This window comes from Myxine glutinosa, chromosome 2 (assembly GCF_964187855.1).
Source record: "Myxine glutinosa chromosome 2, kmMyxGlut1.1, whole genome shotgun sequence".
In the NCBI taxonomy this organism is placed as follows: domain Eukaryota; kingdom Metazoa; phylum Chordata; class Myxini; order Myxiniformes; family Myxinidae; genus Myxine; species Myxine glutinosa.
The window spans coordinates 50231878-50250850 of NC_136262.1; the positions used below are offsets into that span (position 1 = coordinate 50231878).

General features: G+C 48.0%; 1 protein-coding gene across 3 annotated transcripts in view; it reads left to right on the forward strand.

Annotated features, from left to right (window-relative positions):
- The window catches only part of LOC137421826 (uncharacterized), a 53527-nt gene extending 40352 nt beyond the window's left edge, over window positions 1-13175 (forward strand). For all 3 annotated transcript variants that reach the window (XM_078773263.1, XM_068108256.2, XM_068108257.2), the window contains exons 6-8: window positions 1783-1885; window positions 11315-11405; window positions 11620-13175. In XM_078773263.1, coding sequence (XP_078629389.1) covers window positions 1783-1885; window positions 11315-11405; window positions 11620-12186 — 761 coding nt within the window. In that variant the 3' untranslated portion in view covers window positions 12187-13175. The remainder of the gene's footprint in view (window positions 1-1782; window positions 1886-11314; window positions 11406-11619) is intronic.
- The last annotated feature ends 5798 nt before the right edge of the window (window positions 13176-18973 follow it).

Genomic DNA, 18973 nt, shown 5'->3' on the forward strand with positions numbered 1-18973 from the left:
GAAATTCCTGTCTAAATTACCTTCCGTTGAACTTCAGGCCCGGCCGGTCGGAAATTCCTGTCTAAATTATCTTCAGTTGAACTTCAGGCCTGGCCAGTCGGAAATTCCTGTCTAAATTACCTTCAGTTGAACTTCAGGCCTGGCCATTCGGAAATTCTTGCCCAAATTAACTTCAGGCCTGGCCAGTTGGAAATTCCTGTCTAAATTACCTTCAGTTGAACTTCAGGCCTGGCCAGTCGGAAATTCTTGCCCAAATTAACTTCAGTTGAACTTCAAGCCTGGCCGGTCGGAAATTCCTGTCTAAATTACCTTCAGTTGAACTTCAGGCCTGGCCAGTCGGAAATTTCTGTCTAAATTACCTTCAGTTGAACTTCAGGCCTGGCCAGTCAGAAATTCCTGTGTAAATTACCTTCAGTTGAACTTCAGGCCTGGCCAGTCGGAAATTCCTGTCTAAATTACCTTCAGTTGAACTTCAGGCCTGGCCAGTCGGAAATTCCTGTGTAAATTACCTTCAGTTGAACTTCAGGCCTGGCCAGTTGGAAATTCTTGCCCAAATTAACTTCAGTTGAACTTCAAGCCTGGCCGGTCGGAAATTCCTGTCTAAATTACCTTCAGTTGAACTTCAGGCCTGGCCGGTCGGAAATTCCTGTCTAAATTACCTTCAGTTGAACTTCAGGCCTGGCCAGTCAGAAATTCCTGTGTAAATTACCTTCAGTTGAACTTCAGGCCTGGCCAGTCGGAAATTCCTGTGTAAATTACCTTCAGTTGAACTTCAGGCCTGGCCAGTCGGAAATTCCTGTCTAAATTACCTTCAGTTGAACTTCAGGCCTGGCCAGTCGGTTCACAAACTACTTGGGCCAAAGCCTCTCCCGACCGACCCCACAAGAAGGTCGGAATAACTGTTGCAGTTGAATAAGTGGTTGAAGAAGTAGTAGTTGTTAAAAAAAACCTAGTAGTGGTCAAAGACTTAGTTGTATATTTTCATGACACCAATGTAATTGGAGAAGTTTCAGATTAGTGAGTTCATGTATTACTTGGCTCTTTGTTACAGGACTATATGAAGCCTGCCAAGCCCGCGCAGCCCGGCCATCTCAATGCAATCTGTTTCCTTTTCTTTGTTTTGCTATTGTGGGTTTTCCAGGAGGTTGACATTTATTTTTGAAACCATCAGTAGAAAAGGATTTCCCACTTTCGGCCGCATCGAGAACTTTCCTGATTAAAACCACCTCGATTCCTCAGATTTGTGCAGTCTCATAGGACTTTGCTAATCCCACCAGCACTCCAATCCTGGTCTTTGAGGTCGTTTGTCTGTTTGTGTTTATGATTAAATCTGTGGGCCAATCAGTTTGGAAAACTTGGCACGCGGTTGTTTGCCAGTATGTGTTTTAGATCGCACATCAGTCTCAACATTTCAATGAGAAAAGGGCAGCGTTTGAGTTTTGATGAAATTGACTTCAACGAGTTTTGAGCATCCATGTCAGCGCAAGATCTGACTAAAGAGAACACGTGTCTGCAAGCTGTCTGCTATTGTGGTTCAAAATTGGATCCACCTAAAACTGCCATCAAACGCAGGGTTTACACAATAACATTTGGGTTATACATTATAACCTGGCTGCCATGTATATGTGTGTACTGTAGGCCTCATTGCATCTTCACAAAACCCGATATGGGTAGAATGTGCGGTTGACCATATTAGAATCCTTCCTGGATACTTTCTTTGGGGGCTTTGTGAAACGCTCTATCTGTATCGTTTCCACTATTTTCACGATTTCCTCTTCACAGAATCCTTGGACCCATCGTTTACTCTTCTCCAACTGTTGCTGCTCCTCGTCTTCTTCACAGCTCTCATTCTGCTATTTCCTATGGTCTATCTCTGCAGAAACAGGTAAGAAGAAAGCTATCACCGGCACCCTGAACAAATTCCTGCCAAAATCACCTTCAGTCGAGGATCCTCTGACTGATTGGTGACATGTCCAGGTTGTATTACCCCGAGCCAATGAAACTGCTTCAGCAGCCCTATGTGTGAGGAGCATAAGAAGAAGACTCTATTAAATTAATAGGATGACATAGATGGGTGCATGAATCACAGAGGATTACATCAAATCAGTTCATGTTGGAGTGCTGAGCTTCAAATCCAATGTGTGGCCCATTATCGGCTGATGCAATCTGCAAAATTATACATTAAACCCTCACTATCCATGGGGGTTACATTCCTGGAAAACTCCATGAATAGAAAAGCCACGAATATTAACACTAAGGGCTTGTGGGAAAAATGGGGTTAAGTGCATGGCTCATACGGAAGAACAAACATATTACTGAACTACAACAGCACTCAGTAGAGAGCATACCCCTACCTGGTTGGCCATATCACTCATTGGTGAAGAATCACTTTAAAAATTCTAGTAGCCGGATCCGAATCCGGATCTTCACCAAAATCGAATCATTTCGTCCTCGTCACATACACTACATCTCTGCCAAATTTCGTCCGAATCCGTCCACAACTTTTTGAGATATTTTGTTCACAAACAAACGGCCAGACAAACATACAGGTGTGAAAACATAACCTCCGTCCACCTTTGGTGGCGGAGGTAATAAAGAAATTACGCCCTATGTATTACTGTATTACTGAACTTACCTTTAATGATGATTTTTTTTATGGCGTAGCCCATCGGGCAAAGCCGTCGAGAACAGTATTTGTCCGTCTGTATGTGTGTATGTATGTATGTCCCCTCAAACTTATACCAATCAGAGCTGAGGTCTGCTCACATGACAGGGTGATGTGATTACGTCTGACGTCATTACGGCGTACTCGGCTGACTCTCCACACACCGCAATTTTGATTTATATGCCGTTCATATCGTCGAACCTGTCATATATCACAATCGCTATGCTCTACCTTTACGTTTTTAATTCAGTGTAAAACACAAACAAACCGATTGTTAAAATGATCATCAAATATCGAAAGCATGGGCGTTACGGCTCTTCCAACGAAACGGTACGTACCCAAACCTTGTGGGGTATAATCTAGATTACAGTAGATCTTCGCTCAGTTCTGAAAGTAAAACTTACCTCATGGATGTCTGGATTCCTCCAAATTTCTTTGTTTAATGTTTATAAGCAGCATTAGTGACTGTTTAAAAAGATAATCATGTGTGTTTGTGGGGTTATAATATTTTATTACAAGCCCGGCTTAGCCGCTGTTAGACCTTCGGTCTTGTTTTTAAACACACCACTCGCACTTTTGGGAAAGTTTTCAGCCACATTGGCCCTTATGTCCACTTCATTTTTCTTTAGGTAGCGTATGGTGGACTCATTGACACCATATATTCTCTCCCCATTGATGCCGCACTCTCGCCTCCGGCCAGTCTGTGCAATAACACCACTATTTGGCTCAAACACATCTACCTCTTTGCATGAGATTCAAGATGCGATACTACCACTCACTTTCAGTTTATAGGCCATGGTTAAGGCAAGGCCCTCTCCCCTCCACTCCTCCTCCCTCCTCCCCTCTCACCCTCCCCCAATCCCCCCTCGCCTCTCACCCTCCTCCTCTCACCCTCCTCCTCGCCTCTCACCCTCCCTCCCCCTCGCCTCTCACCCGCCTCCTCGCCTCTCACCCTCCTCCTCGCCTCTCATCCTCCCCCCTTCGCCTCTCATCCTCCTCCCCTTCGCCTCTCACCGTCCTACCCTCTCCTCTCATCCAGCCCTTCTCCTCTCACCCTCCTCGCCTCTCACCCTCCCCCCTCGCCTCTCATCCTCCCCCCCTCGCCTCTCACCCTCCCCCCCTCGCCTCTCACCCTCCCCCCCTCGCCTCTCACCCTCCCCCCCCTCGCCTCTCACCCTCCCCCCCCTCGCCTCTCACCCTCCCCCCTCGCCTCTCATCCAGCCCTTCTCCTCTCACCCTCCTCGCCTCTCACCCTCCCCCCTCGCCTCTCATCCTCCCCCCCTCGCCTCTCACCCTCCCCTCCTCGCCTCTCACCCTCCCCCCCTCGCCTCTCACCCTCCCCCCCCTCGCCTCTCACCCTCCCCCCCCTCGCCTCTCACCCTCCCCCCCCTCGCCTCTCACCCTCCCCCCCTCGCCTCTCACCCTCCCCCCCTCGCCTCTCACCCTCCCCCACTTGCCGCTCACCCTCCCCCCCCTCGCCTCTCATCCTCCCCCCCCTCGCCTCTCATCCTCCCCCCTCACCTCTCACCCTCCCCCTCCTCACCTCTCATCCTCCCCCCCCTCACCTCTCACCCTCCCCCCTCACCTCTCACCCTCCCCCCCTCACCTCTCACCCTCCCCCCCCTCACCTCTCACCCTCCCCCCCCTCACCTCTCACCCTCCCCCCCTCACCTCTCACCTCACCCCTCACCCTCACCTCTCACCCTCCCCCCCCTCACCTCTCATCCTCCCCCCCTCTCACCTCTTACCCTCCCGCCCTCGCCTCTCACCCTCCCCCACTTGCCGCTCACCCTCCCCGCCTCACCTCTCAGCCTCTCCTCCACCCCCCCACCCTTGGTGCAGAGTGTTTGGTGTTGTGTACCCCCACCTCTCCCCAAAGGACGAAATTGCCAAAATGGGCGATAAAATTTATTTTTCAAAACTTGATGGAATGAGACAAAAATTGGACAGGCACAACTTTTGGGTGCCCTAATGAATCTCTGAAAGATCCAGCTTCATAGGTCAAATCATCTCGGAGGAGTAGATGATACATACATACACACATACGCCATCGCTCCATTATAGTATGATTTGCAATGTCATTTAAATGTTAAAGTAATGCAGTTATGGAAAACGTGTGTGTGTGTGTGTTCAAATGAAGTGCTTACCCCTTACATTGTATGTGAAGGTGGGTTTGTTGGGATGGTGTGAGGAGTTAAAGTAAAAAAAAATAAATAAATATCGCACCCGTGTCCGAAGGAAGCAATTCAGTTTGGCATTTTTAATACGAAATAGGCAAAGTCTAGAAATGAACAAAACCCTTTAGAACCCTTCATAATTACCCTTTAGAATTTCCTGTTTGAACACATTAGAATTACCCTTTAGAACCCTTTAGAATTAAACATGGTGGTGTAGCGGCTGCCGCTGGGGTTTCACAATCGCCTTGCACCTATCAAGGACGCGGAGCGATCACCATGCCGGGCTCGTCCAGGACGCCCGGGCAGGCCCGCGCTCAACTTGCCAGGCCTCGGTCGGGACGCCCGGGCATGCCCCCTGGCGCCGGGCCTGGGCAAACCCCCTGGGATAATAGATATATATTGCTGACCGATAAACGGGTTTTCAGAGTGCCTGAGTGTTTGATTCGATTAAAGCAACTCAGATGAATTCCAGCTTTTTGTCGCGTCCATTCTTCCGATCGACGTGGGAGCCCCAGCTCCTTCATTGGTGACCTATCGACATGGACACGGCAGTCGCCCTTAAACTGCCTACCTTCTGGGAGGCTCACGCGGCGGTTTGGTTCGCACAGGCGGAGTCCCTGTTCGCCCTGCGAGGCGTCACGGCCGACGACACCCGCTTCCACCATGTGGTAGCTGCGCTCGGGTCGGCTACCGCGGCCCGCGCCCTGAGCCTCCTCGAGAGCCCGCCAGCCACTGACAAATACGGCGCGATTAAGAAGCTTCTCCTCGATGCTTTCGCCCTCCCATCGGCGGAACGCGCACGGCGCCTGCTCGAACTGCCTGAGCTCGGCGACACGCGCCCTTCCGAGCGAATGGACTACATGCTTTCACTGCTCGGCGAGCACTCTCCGGCATTCCTGTTCCGGGAGCTGTTCCTCCGTCAGCTGCCTAACCCGGTACGCCTCGCCCTGGCAAGCACGACGATCACAGATCCCCGGGCCCTTGCCAGAGAAGCCGACAAGATCTCCGCCGCAGGACAGCGCATCGCAGCGGCGACATGGGACCCACCGCCGTCCGACGCAACATCCATGGCGCCCGAGCACCCGGCACGGTCGACGGCCGAACTGCCGACGCAATTGGCGGCCGCTATACCGAGCCGACCACCTCCAGCACGACGACCGGGGCCTCCACCTGACCAAGCGTGGTGTTACTATCATGCCAGGTTCGGACAGAAGGCCCGGACATGCCGACCCCCGTGCACCTTCGGCAGGCCGGGAAACGGCCGGGCCGGCGTTCATTACCAGCCATGAGCGCCGGCCACACGGGCAACTTACTGTTCATCACGGATAAAGCGTCCGGACGGCGCTTCCTGTGCGACACCGGCGCCCAACTGAGCGTCATACCCGCCTCTGACCAGGACAGGCAATCCGCGGTTTGCGGCCCCTCCTTGGTTGCGGCCAACGGATCGACTATCCGCACCTTCGGCCCGCGCAACGTCACCCTCTGCTTCGGCGGCCAACGCTTTGCTTGGACGTTTGTAACCGCCAACGTGCCCATGGCTCTGCTAGGCGCCGACTTCCTCTGCGCACACGGACTGCTGGTGGACGTCCAACGGCGTCGTTTAATCAACGCTGAAACCTTCAGCTCCCTGGTATGCACATTGAGCAGCTCCGCGCCGACCGAGCTGGCATGCACCATCCCGGCGGCGAACGAGTTTGCTCGCCTGCTCGCGGAGTTCCCGGCCCTCACGCGGCCGATGTTTTCGGCCGTCGCAGTACGGCATGGGATCGAGCACCACATACCAACCACGGGGCCCGCCGGTCTACGCCAGGGCCCGCCGCCTCGACCCAGCCAAGCTCGCCGTAGCGAAGGCCGAATTCGACGCGTTGGAGCACCTCGGCATCGTGCGGCGCTCCGATAGCGCGTGGGCCTCGCCACTGCACATCGTGCCAAAGCCGGGGTGTGGATGGCGCCCGTGTGGCGACTACCGCCGTCTCAATGACGCTACCACCCCCGACAGGTACCCGATCCCGCATATCCAAGACTTCTCCGCCCGTCTGGCGGGACGGGTCATTTTTTCGAAAATTGATCTCATACGGGGATATCACCAGGTACCTGTCAGGGCGGCCGACGTCCCTAAAACGGCAGTCATCACGCCGTTCGGCTTATTCGAATTCTTGCGGATGCCGTTTGGTCTCAAGAACGCGGCTCAGGCGTTCCAGCGCTTGATGGACGGCGTGCTGCGTGACCTGCCGTTCCTTTTCGTTTACCTGGACGACATCCTCGTCGCCAGCACGTCCCGGGCCGAGCACCTCCTCCACCTCCGAACACTGTTCGGGCGCCTCAGCGAGCACGGCCTCATCGTCAACCCGGCCAAATGCCACTTCGGCACAACGGCCGTTGATTTTATGGGCCACCACATCACCAAGAACGGGGCCGTGCCGCTGCCAACCAAGGTCGAGGCCATCACCACGTTCCCGCGTCCCCGCACCATAAAGGCCCTGCAGGAATTCCTGGGAATGGTGAATTTTTATCACCGCTTCGTGCCCCGCGCTGCCCAACTCATGCGGCCCCTCTACGAAGCCCTCCGGGGCAAGCCGGCCAAGCACGACATCGCCTGGTCCGCAGCAATGGATGCGGCCTTCCAACGCTCAAAGCGGGCCCTCGCCGACGCAACACTGCTCGCTCACCCGGTGCTCAACGCTCCCATCGCCCTCACCACGGATGCCTCCGACTACGCGGTGGGCGCCGTACATGAGCAATGGGTGAACGGGGTTTGGCAGCCACTCGCTTTTTTCAGCCGGCAGCTCCGGCCGAACGAGCTCAAATACAGCACGTTTGACCGGGAGCTCCTCGGTCTACACCTGGCCGTCCGCCATTTCCGCCACCTCCTGGAGGGCCGACCTTTCACGGCGTTCGTCGACCACAAGCCGTTGGTTTACGCCATGGCCAAGGTCACGGAGCCATGGTCGGCCCGCCAACAGCGCCACCTCTCCGCCGTGTCGGAGTTTACCACGGACATCCGGCACGTCGCCGGCAAAAACAACGCCGTGGCCGACTGTCTTTCCCGGGCCAGCGCGAACGCGGTCCACCTGGGCGTGGATTTTGCGCTTATGGCGGCGGACCAAACCACCGACACCACGGTGCAAGCCCTCCGGGCGGCGGACACGGGCCTCCGCCTGGCCGACATCCCCTGCGCGGACACTGTCCTGCTCTGCGACGTCTCCCAAGGCCAGCCTCGCCCCATCGTGCCCGTCACCTGGCAACGCCGCATCTTCGCCTCCCTCCGCGGCCTTTCCCACCCGGGCCGGAAAGCTACCCAGAAGCTGGTGTCGGCGCGTTTCGTCTGGCACGGCCTTCGTCGGGACGTCCGCGATTGGACCAGCGCCTGCACGGCCTGCCAACGGGCCAAGGTCCACCGACACACCCAGGCCCCGCTGGCACCTTTCACCGTGCCCGAACGACGTTTCGACCACGTCAACGTGGATCTGGTGGGCCCCCTCCCCCCGTCACGGGGGTTCACACACCTGCTCACCATGGTGGACAGGACCACCAGGTGGCCGGAGGCCGTTCCCCTCGTCTCCACCACCACCGCCGACGTGGCGCAGGCTTTCATCGCCACCTGGGTCGCCCGCTTCGGCGCACCGGCGGACATCTCGTCAGACCGCGGACCACAGTTCACCTCCGAGCTGTGGGGCGCGGTCGCCCGCAACCTGGGGGTCAAGCTCCACCGTACTACGGCCTACCACCCCCAAGCAAACGGGTTGTGCGAGCGATTCCACCGCTCCATGAAGGCCGCGCTCATGGCCGGCCTTCAAGACGGCGGTTGGGCCGAACGGCTGCCGTGGGTCCTTTTGGGCCTTCGCACGGCCCCCAAGGAGGACCTCCAGGCATCCACCGCCGAGCTGGTCTATGGCCAGGTGCTACGCGTCCCGGACGAATTCGTGCCCGACGCTACCAGTCCCTGGTCCGCAGCTCACCAGCGCTCGGACCTCCAGGAGGCCGCCCGACGGTTTGCCCCCGTGCCGACATCCCACCACGGTGACCCCCAGTCCTACGTCCCCCCAGCACTCCGCACAGCGGAGTATGTTTTTGTGCGTCACGACGCACATCGGTGGCCACTCCAGCCGCCGTACGACGGGCCCTTCCGGGTGCTGCGACGGGACGACAAGTCGTTCGTCATCGACATCGGCGGCAGGTCGGACCGGATTGCAGTGGACCGCCTCAAGCCGGCGCACGTGGACGTCGACCACCCACCACGGGTGGCCCTTCCGCCGCGGCGAGGCCGCCCCCCGTCCACGGTGCCCCCCACTCGACCGCCCACCACCTCACCGGACCCCCTCCCACGACCCGCCAGGGGTCGCTTCGGCCGGGTCATCAGGACCCCCCTCAAGTTGACCCTGCCGGTGCAAGTCGATTCTGGGGGGACGTGTGTAGCGGCTGCCGCTGGGGTTTCACAATCGCCTTGCACCTATCAAGGACGCGGAGCGATCACCATGCCGGGCTCGTCCAGGACGCCCGGGCAGGCCCGCGCTCAACTTGCCAGGCCTCGGTCGGGACGCCCGGGCATGCTCGGGCATGCCCGGGCAGGCTCGCCCTCAACTTGCCAGGCCGCAGCCAGGACGCTGGGCCACGCCCCCTGGCGCCGGGCCTGGGCAAACCCCCTGGGATAATAGATATATATTGCTGACCGATAAACGGGTTTTCAGAGTGCCTGAGTATTTGATTCGATTAAAGCAACTCAGATGAATTCCAGCTTTTTGTCGCGTCCATTCTTCCGATCGACGTGGGAGTCCCAGCTCCTTCAGTGGGATATAAAGGTTCTTCTTCTTCATTTTTGACGGACGGACGGAAATAGCCAAATATTGAAGCAGCTTCAACACATAAAAACACAACTGTTGCATACATAATTTATAGTCGCTACTTACACAGGGAAAATGTATAGTCTGTGCAATAAAAATGCAATGTTTATTATACAAGTGGGCTTATTGGTCCGTTGTGCCAAGTTTTTATTGGTCTTCACCACCTTGTAGCATACCTGCCTGCTGCACTCGGTGGTTCTTTTGGGTCTTCGGGGACTTTTGGGTCATCTGGGTCTTTTTGGTCCTCAGGGACTTTTGGGTCATCTGTTTTTTTTTGGGTACTCGAGGACTTTTGGTTAATCTGGACTTTTTGGTCATCTGGGTCTTTTGGGTCCTTTTGCATGTTTGGGGACTTTTGGGTTTTCAGGGACTTTTGGGGTTTTGGGGACTTTTGGGTCATCTAGGTCTTTTTGGTCTTCGGGGACTTTTGGGTCAGCTGGGTCTTTTTGGTCCTCATGGACTTTTGGGGCATCTGGGTCTTTTGGGTCATTGGGGACTTTTGCATCTTTGGGGACTTTTTGGTCATCTGGGTCCTTGGGGATTTTTTATCTTCAGGGACTTTTGGGTTTTCAGGGACTTTTGGGTGTTCAGGGACTTTTGGGTCATCAGGGTCATCTGGGTCTTCGGGGACTTTTGGGTCAGCTGGGTCTTTTTGGTCCTCATGGACTTTTGGGTCATCTGGGTCTTTTTGGTCCTCAGGGACTTTTGGGCCATCTGGGTCTTTGGGGACTTTTGGGTCCTCGGGGACTTTTGGGTCATCTGTGTTTTTTGGGTCATCTGGGTCTTTTTGGTCCTCAGTGACTTTTGGGTTATCTGAGTCTTTTAGGTCCTCGGGGACTTTGGGGACTTTTGGGTCAAGGACTTTTTGGGTCCTTGGAGACTTTTGGGTCCTTGGAGACTTTTGGGTACTTGGGATCTTTTGGGTCTCAAGCGTTAAAGGGTCTTCCACGGTCTAAAGGGTCTCACCAGTCTAAAGGTTTAAAAGGTACATTTGAATAGTACGTAATTAATTAATAAACGTCAAAAAAGTATGACACTGACACACACACACACACACACACTGACACACACACACACACACACACACACACACACACACACACACACACACACACACACACACACACACACACACACACACACACACACACACACACACACACACCCCTCATGCATTTATAGTAGATACACTGTTATCCCAGTGTTTCACAGGCAGGGTGAATCATCAATGTGTGTGCCGTCCCTCAAATGGACGTTAAGCGGGCATTAGTTGGTGGATGTTAAATATCCCACGGTGTCCTTCGCGAAGAGTAGGCGAGCTATCGCCGGCACACTGACCAAATGACAAATTCCTGCCCTGACTACTACTGGAAAGGCATTGGCAAACCACCTAGTGTAACCCTTCCCGAGCAACTGCTTCTGCAACACTGACGCTCTATGACAGACAATGACACATCCAAACATTTATTTTCTGCAGAGGGCGTGACTTCCCTATTTGTTTAGTTTTCGTCATAGTTTCTGGTTTGGGTAATTTGGAGCTGACATGCCAGAGAAAATAGAATAATTTTTGGACTTTCTGTCTTCCTTTCCCTAACTCTCTGTGTTCATTCCCACCCCCGTGTTACTGCAAGACTGAAGCAGCTTGTCAAGAAGGTCTTGGTTCCGGTACCGAGTCCCGACCACAGCTCCATCTCTGATTTCCTTTCAGCCATGTCTCACGGGGTAAGTCTAACATGAAGTACAAAAATGACTCATGCCTCCATAAACATAAACAAAGGGAGTATTACTTCATCAAACACGAAACACTGTGTAACGTGGGCAGAGGGAGGCACAACTGTTTATCTTACAATGGTTTCCGAATGACAATATCTGAACTTTGCTTGACCTAGAGGGGGGATAAAATCCACAACTGTGAGTACATGTCTTTGTCTTTCAGAGGAGCAATGGAGACACTGCTCAAAACACCATTCGTCAAGTAGACGAGGAGTTGCTGGCCGTGCCACAGGTACTTTCAGAGGCCAAGAAAGGCCATTTGACAGAGGTCTTCATTGATCGTGGATCATCTCTTCCTCTCAAAATGTCTGGTCTCCATAACTCCCCATCCAAACTGAACCACTCTAACCTGGAGTACTTTTTAAAGTTTGCCCCAATGTGTGCTCCAGAGCACGTGGATACGTCTGGCTTGACATTGTACCCACACGCTCAGCACGTGACTGAGATCCAGAAAAATGAGGACGATGTACAGGAAGTGAATGAAAATAGGAATGAAGAGGAACTACCGACAGTTAATCAAGTGATTTGCCAGGAAAATGAATCGACGGATGGTAAACCAGTTGAGACACAGACTTGGCAAACCAAGGAATTTGAGGAAGAACTTGTGGAGGACATGAAGATGGAGAAGGAAGAATTAATACCTGGACATTTTAAACCGATGATGCCAGCACTGCTGATGTACGTAGATCTTGACTACGTGGTGACGGATCATTTAGGACTCGTGTCTTAGCTGATATGGGGATGTGGCCCAGATCGATTTCCCATTATTTCGCAATGTAACTCAAACACGTTTCCATCAATTGTGCTCCTCGCAAGCCATCACAGCTTCGGTGATTTCCTTAAAACACTGGAAGCTTCACCATTGGTTGTTTCATGGTGGCACATTGCGTCATTAAAACGCTCGTTCAAAAACTCGAAACGTTAGCATATAATGGTGGACGACACTGGGAACTTGTTAAAGTTGAGAGATATTGATGGACATAAGAACTCCTTTTTTCTCAGCCTCCTACTAAGTATGTTGTTGTAGAAATTTATAATTTTATAGTCTTATTTATCACCTTTTAAAGTTTGTTATTGTTAATATATGGACAGTTTAGCCTGGTGTTGAATTAGCGGTCAGGGTGCCGGCTTGGGATCCGAGGATCCTGGGATTGAATCCCGGTCGATCGCTGAATTAACACCAGGAATGTTGACTCAGCCTGTCATCCTTCCGAGGTCGGCATATTGAATACCAGTTCACTGGTAATTCCCTGTGTGTCGCAAGAGGCGACTAACAGGGTTTGCGGCAGGAAGAGCATCCGGCCATAAAACATTGCTACAAAAATGGGACCACGGTGCCCGAAAAAGGGCCAACCCCCACTCTGCGGGGGAAAATGGCCTCTAAAGGTGGTTCAATCTATGGACAGTTTAACAACTAATATGTCTTAAAAGAGATCAAAACCTGCCAAATATTTATAATTGTTTAAAGTTGATCATTTCCCTGTGACCATGTGACTCTTCTGCATCCCCATCATCACCCCAACAGGTATCATACTAGACTACCTTGGCATAGACGATTCCACCAAGGCCACATGCACACAAAATATAAACATAATGCACTTCTCACATTTTAACATATACCTATAAAAATCACGTTTTCATCTATATTAAGAAAGAGATAAGACTTGGTGAATGGAGAGTGTGATTCTGCTACAATAAATCATCACTTGCGAAATCGAAGATTTCTATGTAATTGCATATTCATTTCCTGAGTACGTTTGTTACTTGCAAAATCGAAGATTTCTAAGTAATTGCATATTCATTTCCTGAGTATGTTTGTTACTTGCAAAATCGAAGATTTCTAAGTAATTGCATATTCATTTCCTGAGTACGTTTGTTATTTGCAAAATCGAAGATTTCTAAGTAATTGCATATTCATTTCCTGAGTACGTTTGTTATTTACAAAATCGAAGATTTCTAAGTAATTGCATATTCATTTCCTGAGTACGTTTGTTACTTGCAAAATCGAAGATTTCTAAGTAATTGCATATTCATTTCCTGAGTACGTTTGTTATTTACAAAATCGAAGATTTCTAAGTAATTGCATATTCATTTCCTGAGTACGTTTGTTATTTGCAAAATCGAAGATTTCTAAGTAATTGCATATTCATTTCCTGAGTACGTTTGTTATTTACAAAATCGAAGATTTCTAAGTAATTGCATAATCATTTCCTGAGTACGTTTGTTACTTGCAAAATCGAAGATTTCTAAGTAATTGCATATTCATTTCCTGAGTACGTTTGTTATTTACAAAATCGAAGATTTCTAAGTAATTGCATATTCATTTCCTGAGTACGTTTGTTACTTGCAAAATCGAAGATTTCTAAGTAATTGCATATTCATTTCCTGAGTACGTTTGTTATTTGCAAAATCGAAGATTTCTAAGTTATTGCATATTCATTTCCTGAGTACGTTTGTTATTTGCAAAATCGAAGATTTCTAAGTAATTGCAAAATCATTTCCTGAGTACGTTTGTTATTTGCAAAATCGAAGATTTCTAAGTAATTGCAAAATCATTTCCTGAGTACGTTTGTTACTTGCAAAATCGAAGATTTCTAAGTAATTGCATATTCATTTCCTGAGTACGTTTGTTACTTGCAAAATCGAAGATTTCTAAGTAATTGCATATTCATTTCCTGAGTACGTTTGTTATTTGCAAAATCGAAGATTTCTAAGTAATTGCATATTCATTTCCTGAGTACGTTTGTTATTTACAAAATCGAAGATTTCTAAGTAATTGCATATTCATTTCCTGAGTACGTTTGTTACTTGCAAAATCGAAGATTTCTAAGTAATTGCATATTCATTTCCTGAGTACGTTTGTTATTTACAAAATCGAAGATTTCTAAGTAATTGCATATTCATTTCCTGAGTACGTTTGTTATTTGCAAAATCGAAGATTTCTAAGTTATTGCATATTCATTTCCTGAGTACGTTTGTTATTTGCAAAATCGAAGATTTCTAAGTAATTGCAAAATCATTTCCTGAGTACGTTTGTTATTTGCAAAATCGAAGATTTCTAAGTAATTGCATATTCATTTCCTGAGTACGTTTGTTATTTGCAAAATCGAAGATTTCTAAGTAATTGCATATTCATTTCCTGAGTACGTTTGTTATTTGCAAAATCGAAGATTTCTAAGTAATTGCATATTCATTTCCTGAGTATGTTTGTTATTTGCAAAATCGAAGATTTCTATGTAATTGCATCATCATTTCCTGAGTACGTTTGTTATTTGCAAAATCTAAGATTTCTAAGTAATTGCATATTCATTTCCTGAGTACGTTTGTTATTTGCAAAATCGAAGATTTCTAAGTAATTGCATATTCATTTCCTGAGTACGTTTGTTATTTGCAAAATCGAAGATTTCTAAGTAATTGCATATTCATTTCCTGAGTACGTTTGTTATTTGCAAAATAGAAGATTTCTATGTAATTGCATATTCATTTCCTGAGTACGTTTGTTATTTGCAAAATCGAAGATTTCTAAGTAATTGCATATTCATTTCCTGAGTACGTTTGTTATTTGCAAAATCGAAGATTTCTATGTAATTGCATATTAATTTCCTGAGTACGTTTGTTACTTGCAAAATCGAAGATTTCTAAGTAATTGCATATTCATTTCCTGAGTACGTTTGTTATTTGCAAAATCGAAGATTTCTATGTAATTGCATAATCATTTCCTGAGTACGTTTGTTATTTGCAAAATCGAAGATTTCTAAGTAATTGCATATTCATTTCCTGAGTACGTTTGTTATTTGCAAAATCGAAGATTTCTAAGTAATTGCATATTCATTTCCTGAGTACGTTTGTTATTTGCAAAATCGAAGATTTCTATGTAATTGCATATTCATTTCCTGAGTACGTTTGTTATTTGCAAAATCGAAGATTTCTAAGTAATTGCATATTCATTTCCTGAGTACGTTTGTTATTTGCAAAATCGAAGATTTCTAAGTAATTGCATATTCATTTCCTGAGTACGTTTGTTATTTGCAAAATCGAAGATTTCTAAGTAATTGCATATTCATTTCCTGAGTACGTTTGTTATTTGCAAAATCGAAGATTTCTAAGTAATTGCATATTCATTTCCTGAGTACGTTTGTTATTTGCAAAATCGAAGATTTCTATGTAATTGCATATTCATTTCCTGAGTACGTTTGTTATTTGCAAAATCGAAGATTTCTAAGTAATTGCATATTCATTTCCTGAGTACGTTTGTTATTTGCAAAATCGAAGATTTCTAAGTAATTGCATATTCATTTCCTGAGTACGTTTGTTATTTGCAAAATCGAAGATTTCTATGTAATTACGTACTCAGGAAATGATTATGCTTGTTATTTGCAAAATCGAAGATTTCTAAGTAATTGCATATTCATTTCCTGAGTACGTTTGTTATTTGCAAAATCGAAGATTTCTAAGTAATTGCATATTCATTTCCTGAGTACGTTTGTTATTTGCAAAATCGAAGATTTCTAAGTAATTGCATATTCATTTCCTGAGTACGTTTGTTACTTGCAAAATCGAAGATTTTTCAAGAATATTGGATAGTCTTGTGTGTTATTCTGTCTGGCTGTCAATCACCTACAGGTCACAATTTTAAACCCATCTTCATGAAACTTCACCATATGGTACAGTTGATCATAAGGAAGAAGCCAATTGATTTTGAGGTCATAAGTCAAAGGTCATCTTCAGGTCGAACTTATAAAGTCCAATTGACTTGAAAGTTGAACATGATTTGCATATTGAGTCACTAAATTGGGAAACCAACTATTTTTGAGGTCAAAAGGTAAAAGGAAAACTCAGTCAAACTTCTAAAATCAATTTTCATCTCCAAAATCATCACTTTTCATCCTATTAACTTGAAAATAAAACAGCAATTACATAGTGCATCACTGAATTGGGAAACCAACTATTTTGAGGCCAAAAGGTCAACTCAAGGTCAAACTTCTAAAATCATTAATTTTCATCTGAAAAATCATCAATTTTCATCAGATTGACTTGGACGTTAAACAGCAATTGCATAGTACCCCATTGAATTGGGAAACCAAATATTTTAAGGTCAAAAGGTCAAAGGTCAACTCAAGGTCAAACTCCTAATATCAAATTTTCATCTGAAAAAATCATCAATTTTAATCCAATTGAGCTGAGTTTTGATTAAGATCGTCAATTTTAATCTCAATGAAATGGACAATTTGATGTATGCATGGCAACTTTCTATTTTGGGGAGGGAGAGATTTTGCAAGTATCGTGCTCGGCATGATGTTTTCGTGTTTATTTGTTACCAGGACGGACAGTGACATGACCCCAGGGAAACAACTCGAGTGTAAAATAGAAATAAAAAAAGAGGACAGTTAGGACAGAACAAGGCAGGGATAGTTCACAGGGAGTTGGTGATGTATGGAATAGTCATTTTGGGAAAATGGTAAAGGTAGGGACAGTATACATAGCATTGGATAGATACTGTTAAAGGAGCTAGAGAGGTATAAGGGTTTTAGACTGAAAAGTAGGCACTTGAGGACTGGCTTATGATGTCTGTGGATGTTGTGCTAGTGTTGTGTTGTCTGGGTAGTGGGATGTTTAAAACAAAAACAAACAATTTTAACATTTTACAATTATTGTTGTGAAGAGTCGTGCCTTGCTGTGCCTGCTGCACGTACTACTTCCCCTCTCCCACGATTCCCCTTTCTGTTTCCCATTTCTACCTTATCTTCCCTATCTTTCCACCTCTATCTAATTCCATCCTTCACCCCAAACACCACTGTGTAACCTTGTTTAGATTGAGTTTCAGGTGTGCGGATTTCAGGTGTCCGAGTGAACTCCTCCTGTGTAATGTTTTCTTGGGTTTTAAAACCCTGCTATCTTCTGCTCCTCGACGTATGTAGCTGTAGTCGTTTTTCAGAAGTATATTTAAACAGTGTGTACATCTTATTATTGGACATCGGCCACAGAAAAGATTTTACATGGACAAGACTTGTCCCCAATTTTAAAATTGCAACATACAAAGCAACAACGACAATACAATAATAATAAAAATCATAATAATAGTTATAATGACAATAAGGAAAAATAGTATTAATACCTTTTCATTGCTTATAATTCGAGCATTATCTGTAGATTTCAACATGCATTTCTAATGTGAGGAAATGCAGCTTCATGACGCTACAGAGTCTCAAACTAGAGAGTAAAGGTTGACGGGAAACAAAACCCAAAGGAAACTGGAGCAATGCGCACACCTTCGTGAGACACTCCTTTACGAAACAAGTAAATTAAAATTTCTTGCGCTCCATCTTCCGATGACTTGCACAGAATTTAACCCGGTTTAGCAAAACCAGGCCAATTTACAGATGAAGTATGACAGGAGTCTGATGAGAACCTCTTCTGATGTCATGAGAAGTTTTTGTATCGGCAATAATTTGAATTGGGGATATTGAATTGGATTGGAAAAGGCACCTGAGCATATGTTGATGGGGATATCAGGCAAGTCCAGCAGGCCTCATTTTTGGTGTTTCCATCATGTCTCTCTTATCTTTCACAACGTTTGTCCTCTGGCCCGGTAAGCATACTGAGCCACCAGTTCGTTCGAGCCACGCTCCTAAATGTGCACCTTTACAACCCACAACAGTCTCTTTCCTTTGTCTATCTTGCTCTCCCCAACCCCTCTCTCTCTCTCTCCCCCACTGCTCTCTCTGATCAATACCTCTCCCTCCCCATCACCACTCCATTCTCTCTCCCTCCTCTGTACCACACAATCTCTCTAACCTACCTCCCACTCCCCCACCCCTCTCTCTCACTACCCTCGCTCACTCACGCATTGTGCCACTGCTCTCTCTACCCCCACCACTATGTCTCTCCATCCCTCCCCACTACCCTCTCTCCCTCTCTCTCACCACTTGTGCCCCCACTCTCTTCCCCACTGCTCTCTCTCTCTCTCTCTCTCTCTCTCTCTCTCTCTCTCTCTCTCTCTCTCTCTCTCTCTCTCTCTCTCTCTCTCTCTCTCTCTCTCTCTCTCTTTTGCACTACCCTCGCTCACTCACCCCTTGTGCCACCGCTCTCTCTATCCCCACCACTATGTCTCTCCATCCCTCCCCACTACCCTCTCTCTCCCCCTCTCTCACCACATGTGCCTCCGCTCTCTCTCCCCCACTGCTCTCTCTCTCCCTCTCTCTCCCTCCCCACCCCTTCACCCTCTCTCTCCACCACTGCTCTCTCTTTCCCTTCACCCCTCTCCCTCCCTCACCACTTGTGCCCCGGCTCTCCCCCACATCTCCCTCCCCACACCACTTCTCTCTATCCCACTACCCCTCCCTCTATCCCACTACCCTCTCCGTCCCTCACCACTTGTGGCCCCGCTCTCTCTCTCCACTTGAATTTGTTCCCCTTTGAGAGATTCCAAAAGCTTTGAGGTTTACTTCAGAATTCCTGAGCCTTTACATAACATGTTGCCTTCTATAGACTGCAGTGAAACGCAGTAGAGCAGTTTA